General features: G+C 38.7%; 1 protein-coding gene across 7 annotated transcripts in view; it reads left to right on the plus strand.

Moving 5' to 3' along the window:
- Nucleotides 1-17,425, plus strand: part of Tnik (TRAF2 and NCK interacting kinase) — a 383,074-nt gene extending 365,649 nt beyond the window's left edge. For all 7 annotated transcript variants that reach the window (XM_015494269.2, XM_048814298.1, XM_048814300.1 and 4 more), the window contains 5 exons: nucleotides 5,515-5,615; nucleotides 7,755-7,904; nucleotides 10,043-10,202; nucleotides 10,453-10,592; nucleotides 12,817-17,425. In XM_015494269.2, the coding sequence (XP_015349755.2) occupies nucleotides 5,515-5,615; nucleotides 7,755-7,904; nucleotides 10,043-10,202; nucleotides 10,453-10,592; nucleotides 12,817-12,900 (635 nt within the window). In that variant the 3' untranslated portion in view covers nucleotides 12,901-17,425. The remainder of the gene's footprint in view (nucleotides 1-5,514; nucleotides 5,616-7,754; nucleotides 7,905-10,042; nucleotides 10,203-10,452; nucleotides 10,593-12,816) is intronic.
- The last annotated feature ends 7,464 nt before the right edge of the window (nucleotides 17,426-24,889 follow it).

Below are 24,889 nucleotides of genomic sequence, written 5' to 3' on the forward strand. Positions count from 1 at the left end.
ACCAGCTTAAGATGTTGCTGGAACCTAAAAGTATATTCGAATTATTCCCCCAGAAGTCAAATTTGTGAAGTTCAAAGGAAGCATTCAGAATTAAGTCCTAGGCTCCAGTTTGAACTTTTATAGGTACTTCCTCCCAAGGACACATTAAAAGAATAAAAATGTACTATGCCTACAAGGTCAAAGGGACCAAGAGGAGAGATGCCAGCAAACAACAGATGTCAATAAAAGTGAACAAGAGGAACAGACCTAGCAGACCAGGAAATGCTAAACCTATAATCGGGAAAATTATCAAAATAATCCAGTCACTCTGCAGAACACAGAAAGGCCCAGGGACTGAGGGCCCAGGAGAATCTGAGGCAGAGTTATAAGGTATGTCTGAAAAAGGAAGGATTTGGGGGAAGCGGATCAAAGCAAGGCCTCCAGGACCCAGGACCTTCCCAGCAGGCAGGGTGCTCCCTCCCTCACTACAGCAAAAGAGGAAAGGTTTACATGGCCAGTTGATGGTGGGCATCCTCGTGAGGGCATACTTATGCATGACCCTCCCTTTGCCTCTTTAGCTCCCAAAGTGTTGGCAACCATGATGATGATCATATTCTCAAGGAAGAGTTTGAAAGACTTGTCTTTGAAGAAACTAAATGGCCAGAAACAAAAGATGTACAGGTACTAACATTTGAAGTCATGAAGAAAAAGGTCTGCTATCTAGCTACTCAGCAATGAATCTAGCAGCTAATAGGTCTCCTATAAATAAGTGGAGACAGGGAACATGAGGGAAAGTGAAACAGAATGTAAGGACCTTAGAATAAACAAAGATAATGAGGAGTAAAGAAAATATAGGGAGAAAAGGAAGGAAAGAATTTTAGAGGATTAGACAAATTGTTTCGGTATCAGAAGAATAGGGCTGTTTAGAAAGGGAGAGCAGGTGGGGAGAGATCATTAAGAAACCAATCTTACAAACTGTCGCATATTGGCAGAAATAAAAATTTTAATAGAAATGTTGAAAGATAAAGATGAGGAAATGTCCTAGAAAGAAGAATAAAAGAAAAGGGAAAGGAAAGAAAAAGAGAAGAAAAAATTAACCCAGATGTTCAAAATCTGAGTCTTAGAAAAAAGGGAAAAAAGAGGAATGTAAGAGACTTTTCTAGACCCAAAGGCCTTGGCATCCCAGATTAAAAGGATTCTGAGTACCCAATATACTTACTTTAAAGAAAAAAAAAAAAAGACTTCAAAGAAGGCCCACCAACTGGATATTTCAGTACCAAGATGGCAGAAGTCCTTAAAGCTTCTGTATTCTAAGTAAATTGATAAACATTTTATATATAGTAGATACAGAAACAGAGGCTTGGTACTTCTCAACAGCAATCCTGGAAGTTTAAAACTTCTGCCTTCAAAATCTGAAGGCAAAATTATTTCTAACTTATATTTTGTAACTGTCAGTATTGGGGTTCATGTGTGTGTGTGTGTGTGTGTGTGTGTGTGTATTATAAGGAATTGGCTCTCATGATGATGAGACCATGAAGTCCCTGCAGTCAGCAAGCTGGAGACCCAGGGGAGCCAATCTTGTAGTTTCAGTTCAAAAGCCAGCAAGCTCAAGACCCAAGAAGAACTGTTGATGCAGCCTGAGTCCAAAGGCCAGAAAAGACTAAGTTCCCAGCTCAGTCAGGCAAGAGGATGCAGACTTTTGCTTTTATCCAAGTGTTCAATTGATCAAATTGTACCCACCTATTCTGGGGAGGACAGTCTGCTCTCATTTAGAAATGCCCTCACAGACACATGCAGAATAATGATTGACCAAATATTTGGGCACCCTGTAGCCCAGTCAAGCTGACAAATAAAATTAATCATCATATCATCAAACCATTGATCAACTTTGGTGCAAAATGAACAAATTTTCAGGTGTGCAGGGTCTCTAAAATGAAAATTTCACACACCATGCTCAGTAGCTACCAGAAGATGTATTCCACCAAAATGAAGAACTAAACCTGGTAATCCAGGGAAAAGATGAAGAAAATACCCAGAATAATGGTGAAAGGAACCAAAATGATAACTCTGCCACTAGCCTAGAAAGAAATCAGTTCCAGCTCAGTAGGACGATGCAGGATTCTAGGAGAGTGACTTCAAGAAAAATAAAATGGTACCAATGGATTCCCCGCTGCGGTTGACCATGATAAAAGGCGTGTCTTAGCACAAAGTTTACACATGCTTAGAGTAGGTAAAATAGGATAGTGAGGAAAAATTAAGGAAATGTAATTATGGTATATCACAAGCCCCAGCTGTGAACACTGACAATTTGAACACTTCATGTTGCTTTAACCAAAAATATAAACTCTGTGTTGGAGGTGTGAGGGAGAAAGTGATTTATGTGTATGTAGAGATAAAAGGAGATTATATAAGAAACTACACCCTTTTCTTATTGTGAGGTTTGGTAGATAGTATCTACAATTGAAGAAAATAAAAAAAAAACTGAATAAGCACATTACTTGGAAATCTGGAAATAAATTGCCAAATAAGAAGTTTAAAAAGTTGCAAGTATTTGTTTGTGGGAAACAGGACTTGGGACTGAGGCAGGGACTTGTTTTTTATATGCCTTATATGACCATTTGACTTTTTAAAATATGTTTCTATAAAACATGTTCAAAGTTGATTAAAATTAAGAGAATGTGTGGAGGTTGTTAAATGTGACCTGGATAAGATGGATTATTTAATGTAAGGAGTGTCCATAGAGGGGCAGCAGAGTAGCTTTCCACACCTTCACTTCAAAAGTGTCTGTGACATAGTGACAGAAAAGCATGGTGCGCAGTTGAAATTGTTACCTGAAGAGCTGGTCCAATCGTGTGTGTTATGTGACAGAGGCTGAAAGCTACTTAGGTGTGTTAAAGACAGAGCATGAAACAGGGCCATGCTACAGAAGAGCTCAGAAAGCAAGAATTCGGTCATTTGGCCCGTCCTGGCAAGAACCCCAGTATGTTGTCTTCTGCCAACTGAAGAGGGGACTGTTCTGAAGCAAAGTCTTCATGTACCTTTCCTCTAATTTCATTTCAAGTGACCTTCCCAGATATCTTGACACTAGGAATCATTGGTGCTATATAGTGAACTTGAAGGTTCCAGTGCCTAAAGGGATAAGCCCCCACTATTTATCAACATTATTTGGGTTTTATTTTTTAAAAAATTATCCTTACAACACAATGAGCTTATTAGTATGCATTTAAAGCAGGTGTTGAAGAAAATAAACATTAAATGCCTGTAAACATATGTGACCACAGCTGCAGTCAAATCTAGCGTAGGCAATGCACAGAGAAACAAGTTAAGTGGTATTTTTAAAGACAGGAATGGATGCTCAAAAGACACAGTATTATTCACAAACTAGACCACATGGGGGAGCATTTTTCCATAGCAAGCTGGGAAGGTACAAGCTCTTCTCTGCTCCACTGTGTATTTTTGTGGGATTCAGAATTATTCAGTACTTGCTAATAAGATTCCCTAGAATTCTAATTTTTTTCTTGTTTGTAATCTGATTATTTGGCAAAATATCAAACAAGCATCTCATTATTCTTACCAGGAAGAATGCAGATTCATATGCCCATTTGTCTTCTTTTAGAGTGTAGGCTTATTTTGGGGGGAAATAGATCCTGCATTCATAGGAAAACAATGTAGTTTAAGTACTACTATGGAAATGGTTTGAAAGCTATTTCTAGATACTTCTCTCATAAAACTTTTAGGATTTTCTTTCAGTATTTTACCTTTATTACTTGGCATTTGTAATATTCCTAGTGATCAAATGTTATGTACAAAACTAATATTATATAACTACAGAGCAATAAAATTCATTACAGGAAATAATAAAGTTTGTGTGTGTTATCTCTTGCATATACCTGGCAAGTATTCTTTCAAAACTCTGAAGCTGCAAAAGTCCTATGGCTCTAAATGTTAGAAGGGCCAGTGCAAATCTGACCTCTTCCTCCTAATCACTGCTATCTCTTTTCATTGCCCTAACATTAGAAGACTGACGTATACGGATACATGCAAAATGAAATATAACCAGAGAGCAATAACTGATCATTATCTACCAGAATATTGAGACAAGTTTAATTTTCAGAACATTTTTTGCCTCAGTTGTCCAGAGAACTACTTTGGGCTCCATTTTGCTTTCTTTGAGGGATTTCAGTCAAAACACTGAGATCTTTTTATAGTGCCTGGTTACTTTAGTATACTCAAATTTCCATGAAATTTTAAAACCATAAAATGGGAGAAAACAGAAAAACAAGTTATATATCCAAGATTGATTTATATTTATCTATTGCTCTTAGCCTATATATATTTTGATACACTTGTATTTTCAAGGCTATTTTAAGCTTTAATCTTGAATCTTTGCATAAGTTTTAAGTGAGAAGATTAGAGAATAATCTTATAAAGTATTCATATAATGAAAAATTGTGGAGACAATTGGAAACTTAACATGTCATCTAATAAGTGCATTAGTATTTTCCTACCCAGTTTCTTCAGGATAGAGAATATTCTTTTTCAACAGATATTTTATGAAGAAAACGCCTGGTATGTGCATCAGTTGTAGATTACAGACTTTCTAAGAATTAAAATCTACATTTAATATTTAAAGATCCTGAGGTATTTAAAGGATTCTGTAACCTCTCAAGGTCATCACTATAAATATCAATCACTATGGTATCAAAGACACATAGGCCACAGAAGATCAGACAACAAAATATATTCTTCCATTCAATAAACATTATTATTACTTTGTATAAGGTAAAAATAAAATAGACAACAATGAAATTTTATCAAGATTCTATCCATGGAATTTAAAATGTTTAATATTGCACTTTCCCAGAGAATAAAAAGGAATTGGCAAAGTATGTGAAACTCTTAAAAATAGGCCATTATCGGAATTCAGGTCTCCTAATATTCCAAAATTCAATACAAACACAAACAAGCAATTATTCTACTTAATAATTAGAACTTGGGGCTGGGGATGTGGCTCAAGCAGTAACGCACTCGCCTGGCATGCGCGGGGCGCTGGGTTCAATCCTCAGCACCACATAAAAATAAAATAAAGATGTTGGGTCCACCGAAAACTAAAAAAAATAAATATTAAAAAATTCTCTCTCTCTCTCTCTCTCTCTCTCTCTCTCTCTCAAAAATAAATAAATAAATAACTAGAACTCTAATCTGAATAATAAGCAATTGGCACCTTTTATGTCTCTACCCATTTGCATTTTTTCTACCACCTTGCCATACCAGCTTTAGCTACTTACATTTGGTTGAACCTAAAATCCAGGTAAAGTAATATAAAAGACAAAAAAAAAAAAGATTCTGCTGACTAGGTATGGTAAAGGAAGTGAAATCTGTATCTATGAAAAAAATCCCACGCCAGGAGCATCACCCTCAAATATGGAGTGTGTATATGTGTGTGTATATTTACATCTTGTGACTTATACATTCACTAATACAAATTATCGAATAAATTGATGTACTTTTTAATTTACAACTATTCTATTACAGTTAAATATGAAAGGATCAAATTCTTGGTGATTGCCTTAAAGAATGCTGTGGAGATATATGCCTGGGCTCCTAAACCATATCACAAGTTCATGGCATTTAAGGTAAGTGGGCCTGTGATTGCTTGGTTTTCCGTTTCCTCCATCCATCTGTTCTCCACATAAACCAATACCAATTTTACTACATATGATAAATAATAAACCTATTTTGGAACTGTAGGAACTCATAGATTCATTATTTTTAAAACTACTATGAGATTAGTCAAACTAAATTTCTTTAAATATTTATTTTTTAGTTGTAGTTAGACACAATATCTTTAATTAATTCATTTATTTTTTTATGTTGTGCTGAGGATCGAACCCAGGGCCTCGCATATGCTAGGGGAGTACTCTACCGCTGAGCCACAACCCCAGCCCAGTCAAACTAAATTTTATGTTTACCCTCCTTCATTTGAGATCTGCAAATCATCATCTGCAAGAGACATTTGGTACAGGATGGTTACCAGGCAAAGTATTGATTATGATGCTGTGCAATGATATCTGTTTTAAAAGCATCTAGAGTGTTATCTGGTGTTTGGGCTCAAAAGGGCAGACCACTGGCAGCACTGAATCTCCAAGTCTTACAATCATGAGGCTTTCTGGACCAAGTCTCTAAAACTCAGTTGATGCTATCTCCCTGTTGCTATTAGACTTCCCTGAAATGAACACTGAGTGTAGTCATTCATGGAAATGACCTAGTTTTTCTGCATTTTCCCAGGGGATTCATGAGATTGAGTAAAAGTGGGATCGGAATATGTTTAATCCCATCTGCCTCAGCTCATGAAAGCTGACCCCCAAATGCCAGAAAGACTTGTACTTGCAGGCCCCCTGATGTGTTCAGACTGCATAGCCAGTGTGACTTTATCTTCTGTTTTCCCTCTGCCTGTGTCTGTCTTTCTCAGTAGCTCTTTGGCCCTTGACTTTTCTCCATTTTTATAATTACCATCTCTCTTTGGCTTTTTATTTATTCTCTCCTGCCACATATGTCATGTGGGAGCCAAAGCTGTCCCTCTTCAGGGCTGAATCACCCCACTTCTCTGTTGTTCCCTTAGTGCAAGTGGCTCATTTGTGATGTGCTCAGGAAGACAGATTGATCAGTGGAAATGGGCTCCCCTCCATAACCCCACTTTTATGGAAAGGAATTTTTGGAATGCATTAGGTTCATAATAACACTTAAGGGATGTCTCCGAAAATCTAATGTGCTGCTGCTCCTGTTGTGCCAAATTCTCTCCATAAAAGCTTTTCAGTGGAGATCCCATTCCCATTCTGACGTTGAAGTCACTGCCATCAGGTTACTAGCCAAAGCAATGAGAGAGTGCAAAATGCTCTGTTCAGCAGACCCGCCCCAGCCTGCAAGAGGGAAAAGCAAAGGCAAGAACTTGAATAGGGAGAACTAGAGCTGACCCCTAGGGACAGGAGGGGAAAGCTTCCTATGCTGTGAGATGCTAGCAGAAGATGAGGGCAGAAGGGTATATTAGGTAGCAGCGATAGTATCACCAGGGCAATGGTGGTTTCTCAAATCCTCCCCTAGATTTCAAGATGCAGTAAAGGTAGTGTGTGAGTAAGTCATAGCAAAGGAAGAGGAACACTCAACAGCTGGTTGGGGCTTTGGTCCACAGAAGCTCAGCTAGAACTTTCTAGTTAAACCTTAGTTGTCAATGCAAGTCATAAGTCTTGTGATATTTCACCTCCATCCCTTTCTCTTATTGCCCAAACCTAAGTCTTAGATCTCAACACTGAGTTTAGAGAAAGCCTCTCTGATTCCCACTCAGTAACTGAAGGAAAGTGGGGGCCAGAGCATGCTCACCCCAGGCTGTCTCTGAAAGATAGCAACCACAGATGGGCCTTGCTGCCACATAGCAAAGAGAAGGGTCAGAGAGGTGGCAGGACCTTCTCCAGAGAGCAAAGGCCAGAAGTAAACAGAACAGCAGCACCCAGACACCAAGCTTTAAAGATAGAATGACACTATGAACATAGCTATAAACCACTTTCTCTGCTGTAAACCCTGCACTGCCCTGAGGACCAGAGATGGAGAAAGGAGGCAAAAAGGGCTGATGGACCCTTCCTCCTGGAGCTAGAATATGAATAGACCTACCAAAGACAAATATCCTGGCTTTTCAGCTTTTCAGAAATTAACTTAGTGGCTACATATTATTCAGATAATGTCTTTAAATGATGTGGATACTTACAGGGTGATTTTTAAAGTCTTTTTCAGATCTTCAGCACAAGCCCCTGCTAGTTGATCTCACTGTAGAAGAAGGTCAAAGATTAAAGGTTATTTTTGGCTCCCACACCGGTTTCCATGTAATTGATGTTGATTCAGGAAACTCTTATGATATCTACATACCATCTCATGTAAGTTTCCCAAAGCAGACTATAAAGGGCCTTCTGCATGTAAAAGATTTGTTTTGCACATTTTTAGAAGTCATGCTAACCCTTACTAATTAGTAAAGCAGATGGACTTCGGGCCTTCACCAGGACGACAGAATGCTTTCAACCCAACTTTTCAATTCTGCAGCTATTTCAATGAAATTGGCACATGGGCATTAAAATAGGTTGAAAGTCAAAATCTAGAGCTTGTATGCATAATCATATTAGTATTATTATGTAATGATTATTATAATGTAATTATATTCTTATTACTGTTTTATTATACTATATATTATATCTATATATATAATCTATATATAATAATATACTATATTTAAGTTTTTATAGGTGCTCCACATCTGGGATGATGGGACAAAATAGGTTAATAAGTAAAACATATAAATTTAGCTAATTTTTATTACTTCCTAAAACAGAGTAACATATAAAGAGATTATGTGACATTAATCTACATATTGTTTCTTTGGACTTTATTAAAATGTATTTTAATTTTTCCTTCAGGGCCTGGATAAGTTTCCATTTTCAGTTTTGAATGGAAATTGTGTCATATTGTGTGGGAGAAAAACAATGATCAGATACTAATTTCCTGGAGAAAATCCCTTTTCAGCTAGTTTTAGTTCCTCTTTACACTATACTGCCTCAAGCAGCAGAGCTCAGCCCCTTGCCTTTATCTGAATGGGCTTTGCAGATGGACACGTGAGACAGCTTCTGCAACCTTCAGCTTGCACGTCTGTCAATGGGAATGCCAGAACCTATCCCATAGGGTTATCATCAGCATTAAATTAAAAAATGGATATAACATTCATTCAAATTTGTAGTTCTTTTTTTAAAAAAATATTTTTAGTAGTAGATGGACACAATACCTTGATTTTTTATTTGGTGCTGAGGAGGGAACCCAGTGCCTCACATGTGCTAGGCAAGTGCTCTACCACTGAGCCACAACCCCAGCCCTGTAGTTCTTCTTCTTAACAATATAATATCCCAATTACTATGCTGATATGCTGCCTAAAACATGACTCCTAGAGGGAACTGCTGCACAGATTCACTCTCTAGAACTGTGCAGTATAAATTATGCATCCTGTGTGTGATCCTCAGGTGACACACAGAAGACACTGTCAGGAGAGTCTGAGGTCTTTTCTGTTGCTGATGGTATGTGAAGAGTTTGGAGACTCTAAAGAAGCACAGTCACAGAAAAAGATTATTTTAGTGCATTGTTGTACACATGCACACACACACACACACTAGTCATTCATTGCTGCATTACTCTTCACACCTGTGTGCATGTGCACATAGAGCTCACACTCAGGCTCTCTGTGAGGGCATCACTGTGCTTGTTCCCGATCCCAACGTTCCTATCCATCTATCCATCAAGTACATACTGGGCTGCTGCGACATCCTCAACCAGGGATCACAGCAGCACCACATCTTCTAGGACAGGTCAGTTGACACTTATTTCAATTGTATGTTTTTTGTTTTTTTTAATTAGTGGTAATTCTAATTTTTTTCTAAACAAACCATTAATTTGGATTATTTTGGTATTTCAGCACCCAGATAAACAATCTGAGTCATGTACTCATAGCCTGCCTGGTGGGGACCGTCTTAGCCCCATTACAGCTGCTTCGCCTCATTCAGCTGCCTTGCTTTCTCCTCATCTTTTTGGGAAGCAATTGTTCTAACAGAAAACACATGAATTTCAATACCAGAAACTGATATGTTCAAATGCCAGTTCTCCCACCCAATACTAGCATAGCTTTGGTCAAGTTACCTAACCTTTCTGAGATACAGTCTCCTTATCTGTGAACAAAGATAACTCCCACGGGGATCTGTTCTAAGGGCCAGAGATCATATATGTAAAGGGTGCCTCACAAATACTAGGTACCCCATCAATACTGTGTTGTTGCTTTTAGGAACAAGTAAATTGGATTTGTTATCTAGCAACTAAGTTCATATTTATCAGGGCATCTGACAGATCTGTGATTAAATTAAGCAAAGAAAATCGTAGAGTGAAAGTTTCCATAAAAGCTTTTTTAAATTGCAAGAGATGAAAATCAAGGTGTTGTCTTATTTTCAAAAAGAATAATGCATGGCTTTTCTTTGTCTTTCAGATTCAGGGCAATATCACTCCTCATGCTATCGTCATCTTGCCTAAAACAGATGGGATGGAAATGCTTGTTTGCTATGAGGATGAGGGGGTGTATGTGAACACCTATGGCCGGATAACTAAGGATGTGGTGCTCCAATGGGGAGAAATGCCCACATCTGTGGGTAGGTTAACCATTCCTTATCTCCTTCAGCAGTTACACCCCCCAAATGAAACGAAAGTCAAGAAATGTGAAACAACCATTTGAGTCCACAAAAAAAAAAAAAAAAAAAATCTGTGAATAACACTTGTAAGACTTACTTTGTCTGTTTATCTCAAGTCGTTTGTCATTTATGTGGTTAAGATGTGAACAGATGCTGTGAGTTATTGCCCATCTAATGTTTTTAATGCAGTTTTGGAAATTCCTTTTGACAGCCTACATTCATTCCAATCAGATAATGGGCTGGGGCGAGAAAGCTATTGAGATCCGGTCAGTGGAAACAGGACATTTGGATGGAGTATTTATGCATAAGCGAGCTCAAAGGTTAAAGTTTCTTTGTGAAAGAAATGATAAGGTAAATCCGTTTCAACATTTGCATTAGTGTTTGCATTTTAAGAGACCACCAGGTACCTGTGAAACCTTCATTCTCCTTTATACTGATCTGAATCACCTCTGTGTTAATCAGTAGTATCTTGAAATGGCATTATCTGGTTTGACTCATGTGAACACTCAAGATATATTACTCACATATCAAAACAAACATCTAGAAATTTCTCGTAAGCTCTTATATATAACTTCTGTGGGCTGTGGGCCTTCTGACAACTCAACAGACACCCCCAGATTCTCCTACGCACTTAGAGCAGTTGGCCCATCATCTTCATCTCCCAGTGGGTCAGCTTCACAATTCCCCTCTTAGACTCTTCACAAAGTCACTATCAAAACCTAACCCTACTCTTATATTCACCCTTAAGTGTAAAACATTTGACATGTATAAATATAAACTTTTGAAAGTTGTCACCCATTCCTTAAGAAATGCACAATCACAAACTCAACTAGTGCCATGTCCTGTGTCATTCCAGCCATGTGTCTTCTGAAATGTCATAGGGGGACTGTTCTCCAGTGGAATTGGCTGTGTCCATGCAGCATGATCAGACGCTTCTGAGGGGTATCCTGCAGCAGTGCTTCTTGTACCGTGCCCTCCCTGTAGAGTAACCCAGTTTTTAGTAGCTAAGCTATATTTGCATTTGTAAATCCCACCTTTGTGGCCATGGCCAACAAAGAGATGCTGCCCCCGTGCAACAGGCATAAACACCTAGGAAAGAACGGGACAGGTTGGGCTGCTGTATACCTCTTCGTTCACCCTGGGGTTCCCCATTGGCCAGGCTGGTCTTTGTCCAGCCCTGGTGGAATGGGCCTAGACTACATCCCACCCTGGCCAACTTCCCTGGCCTGGTGTGGTCTGGGTGGACAACAGTTATGGGTGGCAAGGATGTACCAGAGACTGAGGAGTATTATTAAAAAAAAAAAAAAAAAACAGAGCTAACCTAGTAAGATTCCAACAGCTACCCAGTCTCTGGGATCCCAGGATGAGGAGTGATCTGGGTGTGAACACCCACACTCTGGTTCACTGATGACCCATTCTAACAGGCCTATTTCAAGCCAGGCCCACATCATTAAAAGAAGGCTGGACCACACCAGTGTCTAGACCTGAGGTGGAGAGCCCAGGACACACAGCCTGGAGAGAACAGCAGCCCTTTCCTTCCCTCATTATGGCCTTCCATGGGTTCTCTCTGTCCTTCCCCATTTTGATTCAATGACCCTAAGAGTAGCTTTACTTTCATATGTAGCATTAACTGAATGAAAAGCATTTCCATAGACTTCTTAAGAAGTTGTTGGGAGAGAACATTCTTCTGAAGAAGTTATGGAAATGAAGTAGCAGAGACTTTATACTAGTGATAAAAGCAAAATAAATGCCTTGGACCAAAGTTAGGTGTTGGCTGATGAAGGGCTACGCCACAGCCCCAAATCCTGTTTTCCAAGGGCAGTGGTTCATTTACATTCAGCTCAAGCAAGCAGTAACCCGAATTTTGCTCACTTCTCTCAGTCATTTGATAAAATGATTTAACAGGCTCAGACCTAATGGACTGTGGTTCTGCTTATTAATGCCATTATCTGCTCTGGCCACAAATATGCCAGCATCAGCAGAGAAGCTAAGTGTTAACTCCCAAAATGCCACAGTAAAGAAGCATTAAACACTTGACTGTGTTTGACCACAGCCATTGAAATTGCTTGATTTGAAATTTTAAAAATTGGAAATGGAAGTTATATAATAGTAGACCCAAAGTTTGTCCATGACTTTGGGAATTTGAAAGGATCCTCTTCCACCTTAAAGTCTGCCTTCATGTCATTTATGAGGGAGAGAAGGGGAGCCTCTGTGCCTTTCTGAAATCATCAAAGGACCTGATGTGTCCCGGGCCAGAAGTCAGGACTTTTATCCTAGCAGGAAACTCTCTTTTAAAATGTGAGCATTCCAAAAGATGTCACAATGATATCCAGCCCCTGCAGCGTCCCTGGAGGCCAATACCGTAATAGTAGTTGATATCAAACCAGAGTAATAAAGGCAGGTGTGTTTACATAGGCTGCACTGTCTCAGAAGGCACTTTATAAGCACTAGCCATTGAGTCTTAAGAGCTGACACATGGCAGGGATAGGACATGTGAGAGGAAATGGATGGACGGTTGAAGAAAAGAGGGGAAAAAAACATGCAGTCGAACTAACTTGTTTTTAATTTCAAACAGGTATTTTTTGCATCCGTGCGATCTGGAGGAAGTAGCCAAGTGTTTTTCATGACCCTCAACAGAAATTCCATGATGAACTGGTAACAGAAGAGCACTTGGCACTTATCTTCATGGCGTTATTTCTAATGTAAAAGAACATAACTCATGTGGACTTATGCCAGTCTAGAGGCAGAATCAGAAGGCTTGGTCGAACATACCACTTTCCCCTTTTCCTCTCCCTCCACCCCTCCCGATACAGTCCATCTTTCAGTGTTGCAGCCCGGTTGAGAAGGAGAGAAAAAGGTGGCAGGAATGTCCAGGAGATCCCCAAGGATGCTGCGTTGTCCGTGGACAAAGATGGACCATGTGCCCTTCGGAGTTAGGGATAGAAACAGATATTGTGTGCTCTTCTGAGTAAGCTGTGTTATGGTGGCTTTTGAGTTTTTTTTGTTGTTGTTGTTTTTTGTTTTTTACCTTTTTTCTTTACTCCCTTACTTTGTAAGAATGGGGAGAGAATGCTCACTGAGAAAATGAGTCTGTTTTTAAGTGTCTGCCTGCTAGCTTTAAGTACACAGTATGTTGTAAAATTTCCGATTTCCAATGGTGAGAGACAGCACAATAAATGTACTTTATCTCCTTTCACTGAAGGCCATCACTGCATAGTGGGGTGATTTAAGAACTCTCTTGCCTTCACCAACCCAAAAGGTTGCTTTTTGATAGCAACTGGCTAATGAGTTTTTAAAAGAGAAGAAAAAAATACTAGTTTTCCCCTCTTTTGGGAAATAGATTTTAAATGGCTAAACTACTAGCCTTAGTCTAATAAAATCAACTACCACTTTTGTGAGTCTGACAGGTCATATTTTTATATGGCCCTTTATAGAATGGAGCGTGTTGAATGGGATAGAAATGCCATTGAACAAGTTGGCCTGGCCACTGAGGAGGGGCTGTAATGCACCCTTTCCTCAGCTATTATGCAACAGATCAGGGCAAAAGGGGACAACAGACGGAGTCAGACAGAAAGAGCCTCTGGGAAACAAGCTTATATATGTGTATATGTACACACACACACACACACACACACGTTGTTTTTTAAATGCACAAATCGTCCCAGTAAGAGGTCACTTATTTGGGGCTTCATTTGGACTGAGACTTTGTTTTTGTGGGAATTGGGGAGTGGGTGACATCCAGGCTCTGGACATTCCCAGCTCTCTCCTGAGAGTGCCACTTTCTCAAGATGAAAACTGTGACTGAAAAAAAAAGAAAATCAATAACAAATGTTTCTGAGCTGCCAGTGTTCTCCTTAGGTTGGTGAGAGAAGGGAGTAGACTCCTAAGCCTGCCGCAGACAACAGCGGGCATTGTTGGCTCAGATTTTAATGAACTTGAAAGCAAGGCTTTGGCCAAAATTCTGAGACCCTAATCACTTTACCTTCCTCCAAATTACCCAACATACGGTAAACAACATTTGTGCAGAGATATGTATGTATTTAGTTCAGGTTGACTTGTGTCCTTATAAACTCTTACTCAAATGATTTGAACTTTTACGTGACTGTCTGGGATTTTTTTTCCAAAGCTACAAGCATGGCTGCCTGTGGTATCGAGGTGTTGCAAAAAACGATATCTGTGTTGCGCTTCCTGTTTTAACCTACCTCGTTTTGTTTGTTTTTGTTTCACTGTTCATCACAGCAGTGTTATCTCCAGGAGACATATAGAGAGCTCAACTGGCAATCTCAGGAGTATTGACTATTTTAAAAACGAAACAGTAGTTGACCAAATTGTTCTTTAAAAATTGGGGGGCGGGGAGAGGGGGTCCAATGACAAAAACTAATATGGCTTGTTTTGGGAGAAAGCAATTACTGTGAATGGATCCAAAGAAAAATCTGTGATCCTACTGATTTTGCCTAAATACAAGAGCAGCTGATGTACTATTAATGAGAACGAAATACATTAGAAAACTGGTACCATTTCAATCCTGTGGTTTGGGGCAAGGGGAGAAGGGAGGGGAAATAATCTGATTTCCAGACCAGTTGATTATGCCCCCCTGCCAAAGGTGGTTGTCATTTGCATTTATTTTAAGCATTTAGCACACAGGAATGCAACTGAGGATCATCTTCAGGCAATCACAAGAGGTCCTCATCATGGTCCCTTTAGTTCACAAAAACAATGAATTGCTCCCGTTCTCATTTTTACTGCTGTGATTATGCTGCCGAACAACACTGTCTTCACAAATTCCATGCAACAAATTCAGCAATAACTTTTTGGACTGAACTTAACAACTACTGTAATTGGATGCCGATGTGGACAAAATGCATTGATCTGGTCTCATCCCCAATGTGATTGCCACCAGCTCTTTATATTGCTGCTGTGGTATTTTAAACCAGAGCTTCTTTAAATTATGTTGCAAACTGATCTTTGTTTTTATGTTTTGTTTTGTTTTGATTTCTAAGTGATGAGTTCGAAAACACACAGCTTTAAATGATTTTTTTATTGTGGGTTTTGGGTACAGTTAAGAAATAAAAGGGAATCATTGTGTTTAAACATAAGGTAGTTTGTGAATGTATTTTTTAAAATCTAGATTCATTGAAACAAAAAAAACATAAGAAAACAATATTAATGCAGTCTTGTTTACAGTATGTACAGTGACATGACATAGAACATGAGCTTTTCTGGTGCCAACAACAATAAAACACAAACGTTAAACATCAAGCCATGCCTTTTATATTTTCGTACAAATATCTTACATTGAGTATAAGGCAAAATCAAATTTAAAAGGGACCCCCACAAATCTCCTTAAAACATAGTTCTGGAATTCCTTGAAAGTTTTATCTTCAAAAAAAGATATTTCCCTATCAGGACAGGACCCAGCCCTGACACATCCAGGCCTCGATCATGCAAATTTTATCAGAATTATGTCCTTGTGGCTCATACCATTCCCGAGTTTTTGGTTTGCTTTATTTTGGAGGGAGGGACGGGTGTTCTCTTCATTCATTTTAATAGCATCTTAATAAAAATGTTTTTAGTTTTGATCTTCATGTAGAACTAGAAATTGGCTCATTTTTTTCCTACAAAATTGGAGAATTGAACTCTCCCTCCCCAAAGTAAGCTTAACTAGATCTCTCAGTCTTCTTCACTGAATTGATCATTATACAGCAAAAAAAATCATCCAGCAAAATCCACCAAGCCTGCCCACACCATAGTCTTGGTCCAGGGTCTATCAGGTGATCCTCATTTCCAGTTGCTGGTCAGGGGACTTGTTGCATAGGTTCCTGCATCCAGTGGGTAGTAGAAATGGATGAGCTATAAGGCCCCTTCGTAATGGGAGTCAGTCATCTCCACGACAGTTTCATTCAGATGCTTGTCAGTGCACACAATGTAGAGGAAGACAACTTGTACTACGCTGCACATAAAATCTAATGACCGTTTGGATAGATCTCATTATTTTTCTTGGAGACTCAAATAATTCTTCAAGAAGACCCAGAGCTATTCACTTATTGGACAGGGTAGATTAAGGCATGGGTAAAATCTCTCAAGGCCACTTGGACAGGAGCTCCATTTTTCTAACACTTTTGACATCACTTTCTAAGCTGCATTCCTAACACACCTTGCGTCAAGAACACATTTATTAAAAGCATCCTAATATCTGGTTGTCACGAACTACTAACAGTTTTCTGTCTGCTCTTGTGACTCATTGGTAATTGGTGTCTCTGGTCCCTCCTGTGCTATAGATTAGAAAGAGGTGTGATATTAATGCTGGAGCCATTTTGTTATTATGTGTTGCCCAAGGAGGAAGGGTCAAGTTTGACCTCCCGTTCCAAGAAGTTAAAAAAAAAATGCTAATCCTACTACTATTTGTACCAGGTCCCATCACTGTATCCTTGAAAAGTGGAAGAGCTCTTTGTGTTAGTAGTGTGTGCTGTCTTTGAAAGTCTGCTTGAATAGGCATCACTTGCATTTGTGCTGGTTGCTTTGAAATGTAAGATGTGCTGCATTATTTTTAAGAAGGAATATGAAGTTATTGGTCAAAGCTTAATCTTAACCTATAGCAGGAAAACCTGAGAAAATCCACAACATGCTGATAGCAATTCTGAATCACCCTACCATGCACCTTTCCATGCAAACCATCTGCTACTATGTTCTGACAATTTCAACAATTTGTATAAATTGTTAGCTACTTTTTAGTTCACTCCTCAAATATTTAAATCTAACCAAATCAAACAAAGCATAACCAACCAACCAATCAAGCAAAAACTGGCTTCTCCTGAGACTACATAGTACAACATAAAATCTAAAATCCAAGATTCAAAATTTGATTTACTTTACTTGTCAATATTGTCTCATAAATGCTTCTGTACTTTTGCCTTGGTCAACATAGCAATATCAGGAACTCCAAAATGAGCTGTCTTAAATGAGTCTAAAATAAAATGGTTATAAACTGATCTCTTTTCGGAAGTCTCAACAAAGAAGAGAACCTCTTGAGAACTGCACATTTAAAACTGAAAATCTATACATTTCTACCAAATATTTTCTAATACTGTTTTGATTTCCATACTGTATCTTTGTTCTGATAATTTTTCCATAGACATCTAGAATATTCAACAATTTGCAAAGCATTAAACAGTGTGAGATCATAACCTGTGCTTTGAAATTTATTCTCCTAGATGTACCATTCCATGAAGGGCCAGACTGCACCAAATAAAAATCTCCAAATGAATATTTCTTAACAAAAATCCCTGGATAACATTTGAGCTATTTTAAATCCAGATCAAAATCTTGGACTCTATATCTGTGATGCCAAAAATTTTGGATAAAAACTAGAAAATACTGTTAAAAATAAAACTGTCCTAAAGTTTCCAGATTGTTGGCTTTGGGTAGTTCTCCTCAAGCTAACTCACTCTTGGCATAAGAGGGTTTGGTTTTAATGGTTTATTTTTATCAGCATCAAGTTACATTGCATTATTGAAGTCAAGCAAATGCAGGTGGAAAGGTGAGTTTTCATTTCTAGCAATGGATCATTATTTGTATATAGCAAATATCCATGTCCCAATTGCCCATTACCATTCTCTCTTCCCTTGGGGCAAATGTTAAGGAATAGTAATACATACCATGGCTTAGGAAAGCCCAGGTATTATCCGGAATCAGAATTTCAAATGTTAGGTAGCAGCATGGAAAAATAGAGATGACAGCCAGGAAGAACTTTTAAAATGAATGTTGTAAAACTGTTTTTGTGCATTTCAGTTGTCTTACTTTTAATGTTAGCGTAACTGTAGAAAGATGCTAAATTTATAATATTAGAATGGGAAACTCATTTTGCTGTGCCAGTGATTAGTTATATCTTTTCAATCTCCAGGTTTCAAAAGTGTTTTAAATTGTCAAAAACCACTGAGATTAAATATTGTCATACCTATGTATCTTCCTGGCATATTTTCTAATCTGAAACTTTTAGTTATTTTCCAGTGTTTTTTCCCACTGCATACAAAAATTCTTCAGGATGTACTTTACACAGCTGTTCCAAGCAGTAGCTAGAAATGCTTTTGTAAGTTCTAAGCCAAGGCTTTGTCATACCCTGTCCTCGAATATATTATTTTATGCTATCTCTATCAAAATATAAATACTGAAACATTAATAATAGTAGGACACCTTTGTTCTTGGAGATTTCAGCATCAATTTAGACAATTCTACAAAGATCCTGGCTTCTTAATTTCCTTATCTTGACCAATGAATTTATCATTATTGATTACTAATTAAGTGATAGTGAGCATCTCTTCCTATTGGCTCCAGGTATATTCTATCCAAACTCTCAAAATAAAGGCCATTATCTTATGATATCCTTCTGTCTCTTACATCAACAATATTTCCAATTTTCCTGCAAGACTTTGCTGCACTCATGCTGTGGTCTCTCCTGTGTTATAAACACCCATCTCCTCTAATCCACCCATCTTACTTGTCTGTACCCCTTGACAAAAAAAAAAAAAACCTCCCTAGGAAGAATTGTGCATGTTCACTGTCTAAATTTGACCCTTTCCTTGGTCTTTTGAGCAACTCAAATCAGTCTTTCATTACCACTGCAGTAGCTGTTGCTAAGGATACCAGTGATCTCCCACACAGTCAAATGCAGTGGTCAAGTTGACTGACTTCATGCTGCTTAATTTATTTGTGGTGTTTGACACAATGAATAATTACTTCCTTCTTGAAATACTTTCTTGGCCCAAGGACATCCTTCTTAAGTTCCCTTACCACTCTTTAGTGGATTCTTGGCATAACCCAGTACTAGATATGCCATCTTTTTCAGTCTTGGAACTTTCAAAAAACATATGCACTGACAAAACCATTTTTATCTCCAGCCCCAGGTTAGACATAAAAGAATGCCCGGATTTATGTCTAACTTCCTAGTTAGCATCTTCATTTGGATGTTTAACAGCATCTCAAATTTGACATGTCCAAAACTAAGAATTTGCTCCTATCCATCAATATATAGCCCCTACAATCTTCCCTGTGTTAGCAAATGGCTTCTCCATTTTTCCACTCCATAAAATCTTATTGTAACCCTTACATTTTCTCTTTCATATACCATACCTAATCCATTTTTTAAATATTTATTTTTTAGTTGTAGTTGGACACAAAACCTTTATTATATTTATTTTTATGTGGTGCTGAGGATTCAACCCAGGGCCTTGCAGGTGCTAGGCAAGCACTCTACCTTTGAGCCCCAACCCCAGCCCACCTAATCCATTTTGTAAAAATCAGTTTTTCTTAGCTTCAGAATGTATTCATAGTCCAGTCTGAGTCCAAGCCACTTCTTGTCTGACATCATGCTTTTAAAACATAGGCCAAGGTGTGTCCACTATTGGCCAAGTCCCTCAATACCACCCCATCTTCTCCACAACATTATCTTCCTCCCAGGGCTGATAAGGCCATAGAGGTAATCTGCCATATCTTTTGTACCTCCCTATCCACATCCACCACTCCACCTGACTCGGGGTCTATGCCCTTGCTGTCATCCAGTCTGGAAATCTCTTCCGTCCACATGTCTGTATGACTTGCTCCTTCCTTTCCTTCAGGTCTGTGCACAAATCTTGCTTTCCTCTCAGAGACCTAAATAAAATCACCTCCAGCCACCACCACACCAGTCATTTTCTGCTTCACTACCTCTCTGGCTATCTCCAGTACTTTAAAGAATCCCTGACAAGTAGCAGTCACTCAGTAAGTATCTGTTGGATGAAAAACTGAATGAAAATTTTAAATGTCATTTCGGGATTTAAAAGCTATTTAATTTCAATGTTGAACAAACAACAAAAAAAAACTGTCTCCAAAAATTTATCAGAAAAGTGTTTTCTTTCATGTAGAAAATAGAAAACCCTCTAGGACTTTCTTTCCTGGAAGGCTATTGTAGATGGAAGGCACCTGACTCTGACCCCGTCTGTACTTCACAGCTCCATGAATCGTCTTTACAGACCAAGTGGCAGGGTTGGAAGAGAGGCTGTTATGTAGAATCTGGAGAAAAGAGGCATTTCAAAACCCTTAGATGTATACAGATAATGATCCATTTTAAGCTATTGTCATTGCACTAAGTGCAGTTTTGGGATGTGAGGAGAGATTCTGAATTTTGTTTTCTGATCTAAATGTTTAAAAACCACAATTTTCCCCCAAGAAGAAGTAGTAAACAACAGTAAAATTATTCCTCCTCAAAAAAAGCCTAATGACATTTTGGGTCTTAATCTTCCAAGTGACCATGGTTCTGAGGCCTCTCTGGGTGGCTTCTAACATCTGTATATATTCAGCTTCACTGAATGTTGTTGCATGAAGTTTCATTGTAGGAAATTGACACATGCCTTCTGATGAATTAATTTATTGTTTCACTCAGTCTTGTAAAGGGCACACCTTGTAGTTTCAATTTGTTCAATCATGTATTTTCCTGCTCATTTAATAAAAGAAATATTTTAAAAAATAAAGAAAGAAGATAGTAAAATGATGTAATATGAAGCAGTATATGACAGTGAAAGAATTTTTTTGTTCCTCTATTATTTTCTGTGTCTTTTCACAAATCTGTTGAGTTGAAGGATAATATATAATTCCTTCTAAAAAGCCAAGATCAAGGTCTTAATCAATCTTTTCCAGGACCAAAACCATTTTGTGATTCCATGGTGCTTAGTTGAACATTCTTGAAACCTTTTAAGGCATTAGTCCCAGGTGCAGATGGAGAATGTGAAACAGAGGCTAAGAAATGCACAAAGTGTCAGTGACAGTCCTTGTGGACAATCACTCAAGTTGTTATGATACAATAAATGTTTTCAAAATGAGTTCTCAATAATTTACATGAAAAGAGTATTTTAGAGTGTTGGTTTTCTTTTTCATTATATTTCACCAGCTTGAACACATATTTTTGTAGTTTCATAAGCAACTATGTCCATGTTTTGTGACAGTAACAACTTGATATAAGGTCACTTCCTGCAAAAAAAAAAAAAAAAATCATGGTATCCAAAATTCAAAGTTAACTTGCCAAGTGATGGCAGAAGTACCAAGAGCAGCAACACCATGGTCTGAAACATTTTTCAGCCCTGAATCTGGTTTCATGATTCCAGGTTATCTTTTATTTTTAATCCATCCATTAAAAGAGGGATTTAGAGCTAGAAGCCATCACTCATGCAGAAAAAAAACAGAATAACTATTCATGATTGGACACCAATCAATCAGTGCAGGCCAAAGTCATCACCAGTCAAGGCAAAATAACCACAAAGGACAACACTGTGAGCTATTAAGCTCGCCAGGGATGAGCTTATGCTACTGTAAAGATGCATTTGAGCCCTGGGTTCTGGCCCCAGCACCACCACCACCTCCCCAAATAAACAGGCATTTGAGAGCTGACTGTGATAAGCAGTAGCTGTCAGTAGTTGTTCATTTTATTAAATGTTCTGGTTTGGCAAAATTAAAAGTTGGAAGCCTTTTTGTTGATCTTCACAAGATTTGGGGTTGGGTGGGGGAGGCGTCAGTTATGTTTTTTAAATTTTCCTAACCAATGGGGCGGGGGATGTGGCAACTGTTGTAGAATACTTGTAAAGTTCTAGACATTTCTTCAATATCAAAATATACTGCCCATGTCCAAAGTCAATGGGGTAAATATAAATATAAAAAAAATCAACAGCATCACCCATTACTCTGGTGTCCAAGATTTAGGCTTATGTTGTTGGCTTCCACAAAGTAAGTGGTAACTAACCTCATGTGGCATTCCAGAAACTTCTACAGGCTGTAGTGCCAACCTAGAGGGAGCATGCTGTGAGACATAAGACGCCACAAAGCTCAAAATTTATCAGCTAACTGCATCCGGGTCATCTTATTAACCCAAGAAAGATTGGCTCCCAATATTTTAAATTATAATTAGTTCCCATCACAACTACTTCAGCAATTTAAAAGCAAGAGAAAGTTCAGTGACACTTTTCAGTGAAACTCAAAATATTTTTAAAAGCCACATTCATTTGAAAAACAATGCTTCTACATGAGTCACTTATCTACAGACAATGCCTAATCTACACGGTGATTGCTGGACCCCTTACTATATATAACTCTGAAACTCCCAGCCCCTTTGAGGTTCTAACCCAGAGTTTGGAAAATAAAATTATGCATTTTCCCTAAAATCTCCCATTTGTGACTTGATTGTGTTTTATGTCAATGTGGACAATGTTAACGATCATTGGTTCAGATCATTTTTTTTTTTTTAAAGAAAGAGTGGGGGAGAGAGAGAGAGAGAGAATTTTTTAATATTTATTTTTTTAGTTCTCGGCGGACACAACATCTTTGTTTGTATGTGGTGCTGAGGATCGAACCCGGGCCGCACGCATGCCAGGCGAGCGCGCTACCGCTTGAGCCACATCCCCAGCCCCTCAGATCATTTTAATAAGGCTGCCTTAATCACTTTCAGTTGTCAAAGGACTCAAAAAATCATAGTATTTACTTTGCCTGTTATATGTCATATTATTTTTGAAGTATTCGAAGCAGCTATGTTCTCACTTGACAAGCCATTAAGGAAAACTTATCATGTCCTATTCATGCCACAGAAAGAAAGTAGCCATGCATTTATCAGCACCTGTTCTGTAGGAGGCCCCACGCTGGATGCTGGGGTAGGAACCTCTGAGGAAGCTGGGCCCTGCGCTTGAGCTGCAGTCTCCACGTATTGCAGCTGAGACAGAGAAGGCAGGGACAGGAGAAAAATGTGCTCTGAGGCAAGAACAAAATTCAGAGTCTATTTTCTGATAGAAGAATGCAGGAATTTCTATGGGACCAAAGAGAAAGGATCTTCTACCTGGAAGGGCTTCAAGGAGGAGATGGCCTTTGCCAGTTTATGGGAAAGGAAAAAAAAAAAAAGGTTTTCTAACCAGCAGGAGCTTTGAGCAAGAGGAATGGAAAAAAATGGAATGCTCATGTGGGTGCAGAAGTGGCCAGTAGTTCAGAAAGACTAGAGAAAGTACTGGAAGAGCAGGAAAAATAAAATCCTTTGAACACATGAATATATAGCACACTCTCTTGACCCCTGTTGCCCATCCTTCTGACAAGCCACAGGTGGTTCAGAATCCTGATTCAGCCAGCTGCCTGCCCCCTGGTGGGCAATGTTTGGTGAATGAATATCAGCATCAGTTAGGAACGGCCATGATGCCCACGTGTGGGTGGAAGCTCTCCCACTTGCCCATCCCCTGCCCCAGGAGTGGGTCGTTTTGCGTGTGCAGTTCTGATCTTTCTTTCAGTTGCTTCCTGTAGAACTTCCTGAAGAAATTTCCAAATTTTCTCACTGAACCCCAGCTTTGAAGCATGAAACTGTTCTGAGACTCAAGAGAGTTAGAAATAACTTGCTCAAGATCTCAGGGTGAGTAGTTATAGAATAAAAATCAGAAGTTGGCTATTTTCCTAGGCTAGAGCTCTTTCTGCCAAAGCACTCCAGTGATAATGAGGAGATGAAGGGCATCTTTTTTTGAAATAAAGAACCCTCAGTAACATCTGACCAAAGAGCATTTAGCCTCTGTGACTTCACAATCGAGGCTGTAAATGTCAATGACAGCACCCTGGGAGCAGGCTGAAATAAGAAAATAAATTGAGAAGGGGAAAGCTGAGCAATGGAACATTTTTCCTAAAATAAACAGAAGAATAGACTCTGAAGTCAGAATATATTATGCCAGTTGGGTGACCCTAGATAAATCACCTCTCCAAGCTTCTGTTTTATTTCCTAAAGAGGGATAATGAGACCAGCCCTACCTGCGTCACAACTGCATGCTTTCACATCAGATCTTGGTAAATTTTGTCCCTAGTTGTTCTTATAACATGCCAATAAAATCCAAGAAAAAGTTTAAAGGAATGACTACATAAAAAGAATACCATATTAATGTTAGGGTGTGTGTCCATCTGTATATCTAAAAAGGGAAACATCTGTATATGTTGTCTATGTCACTCTCAACACCCAAACTCATATTTTCCCTCCCCTCTCCCTTTGACAGAATAAAAACCAAATTACTTTTTATTGACTTTCTACTGTTTGATGCACATTTCCATCTGGTGCTTTTTGGGTACTTCTGTATCAGCCTGCTTCACTCCTTAAGCTTTAATGCTTTAAAAAAAGATCAATGTAACTGTACCTCAAGGTAAGATCCTTTGTAAGAATGCCATCTTCAGACTGCAGTTTAGCCTCACCAACCAAGCAGTGGCTTCTGTGGCCAATCTACAGCTTCTTCCCTGATCTGTTTCCACCAACATTCCATCTTCCATCTTTGTGGAAGTTCACGATGACGATCAGATAAAAGCATTACTTTATGCATCTGGTAGTGAGCTGCTTTTTTATTTCATTACTCAATAAACTTTCCAGATAGCAATCATTTCAGTGTCTCAGCATCTGGAGCAGTTAGCTCCTCAGCAGAGCTGGCTCTGCAGCAGCAAACTCATAGATTAAAATGCTAAGTGAATTTTCACTTAGCAAGAAATCTGTAAGGACAGTAGATGAGTCACATTGGGTGCTCTGTGATGAGGACAAAAGGATCAGGGATGCTCTAATGTGGGGACTACCTCTTGGCCAGGGTTATAATGACTAGAAACAAACTAGAAGAAAATTTGTCACTCAG

This window comes from Marmota marmota, unplaced genomic scaffold (assembly GCF_001458135.2).
Source record: "Marmota marmota marmota unplaced genomic scaffold, marMar, whole genome shotgun sequence".
Lineage (NCBI taxonomy): Eukaryota > Metazoa > Chordata > Mammalia > Rodentia > Sciuridae > Marmota > Marmota marmota.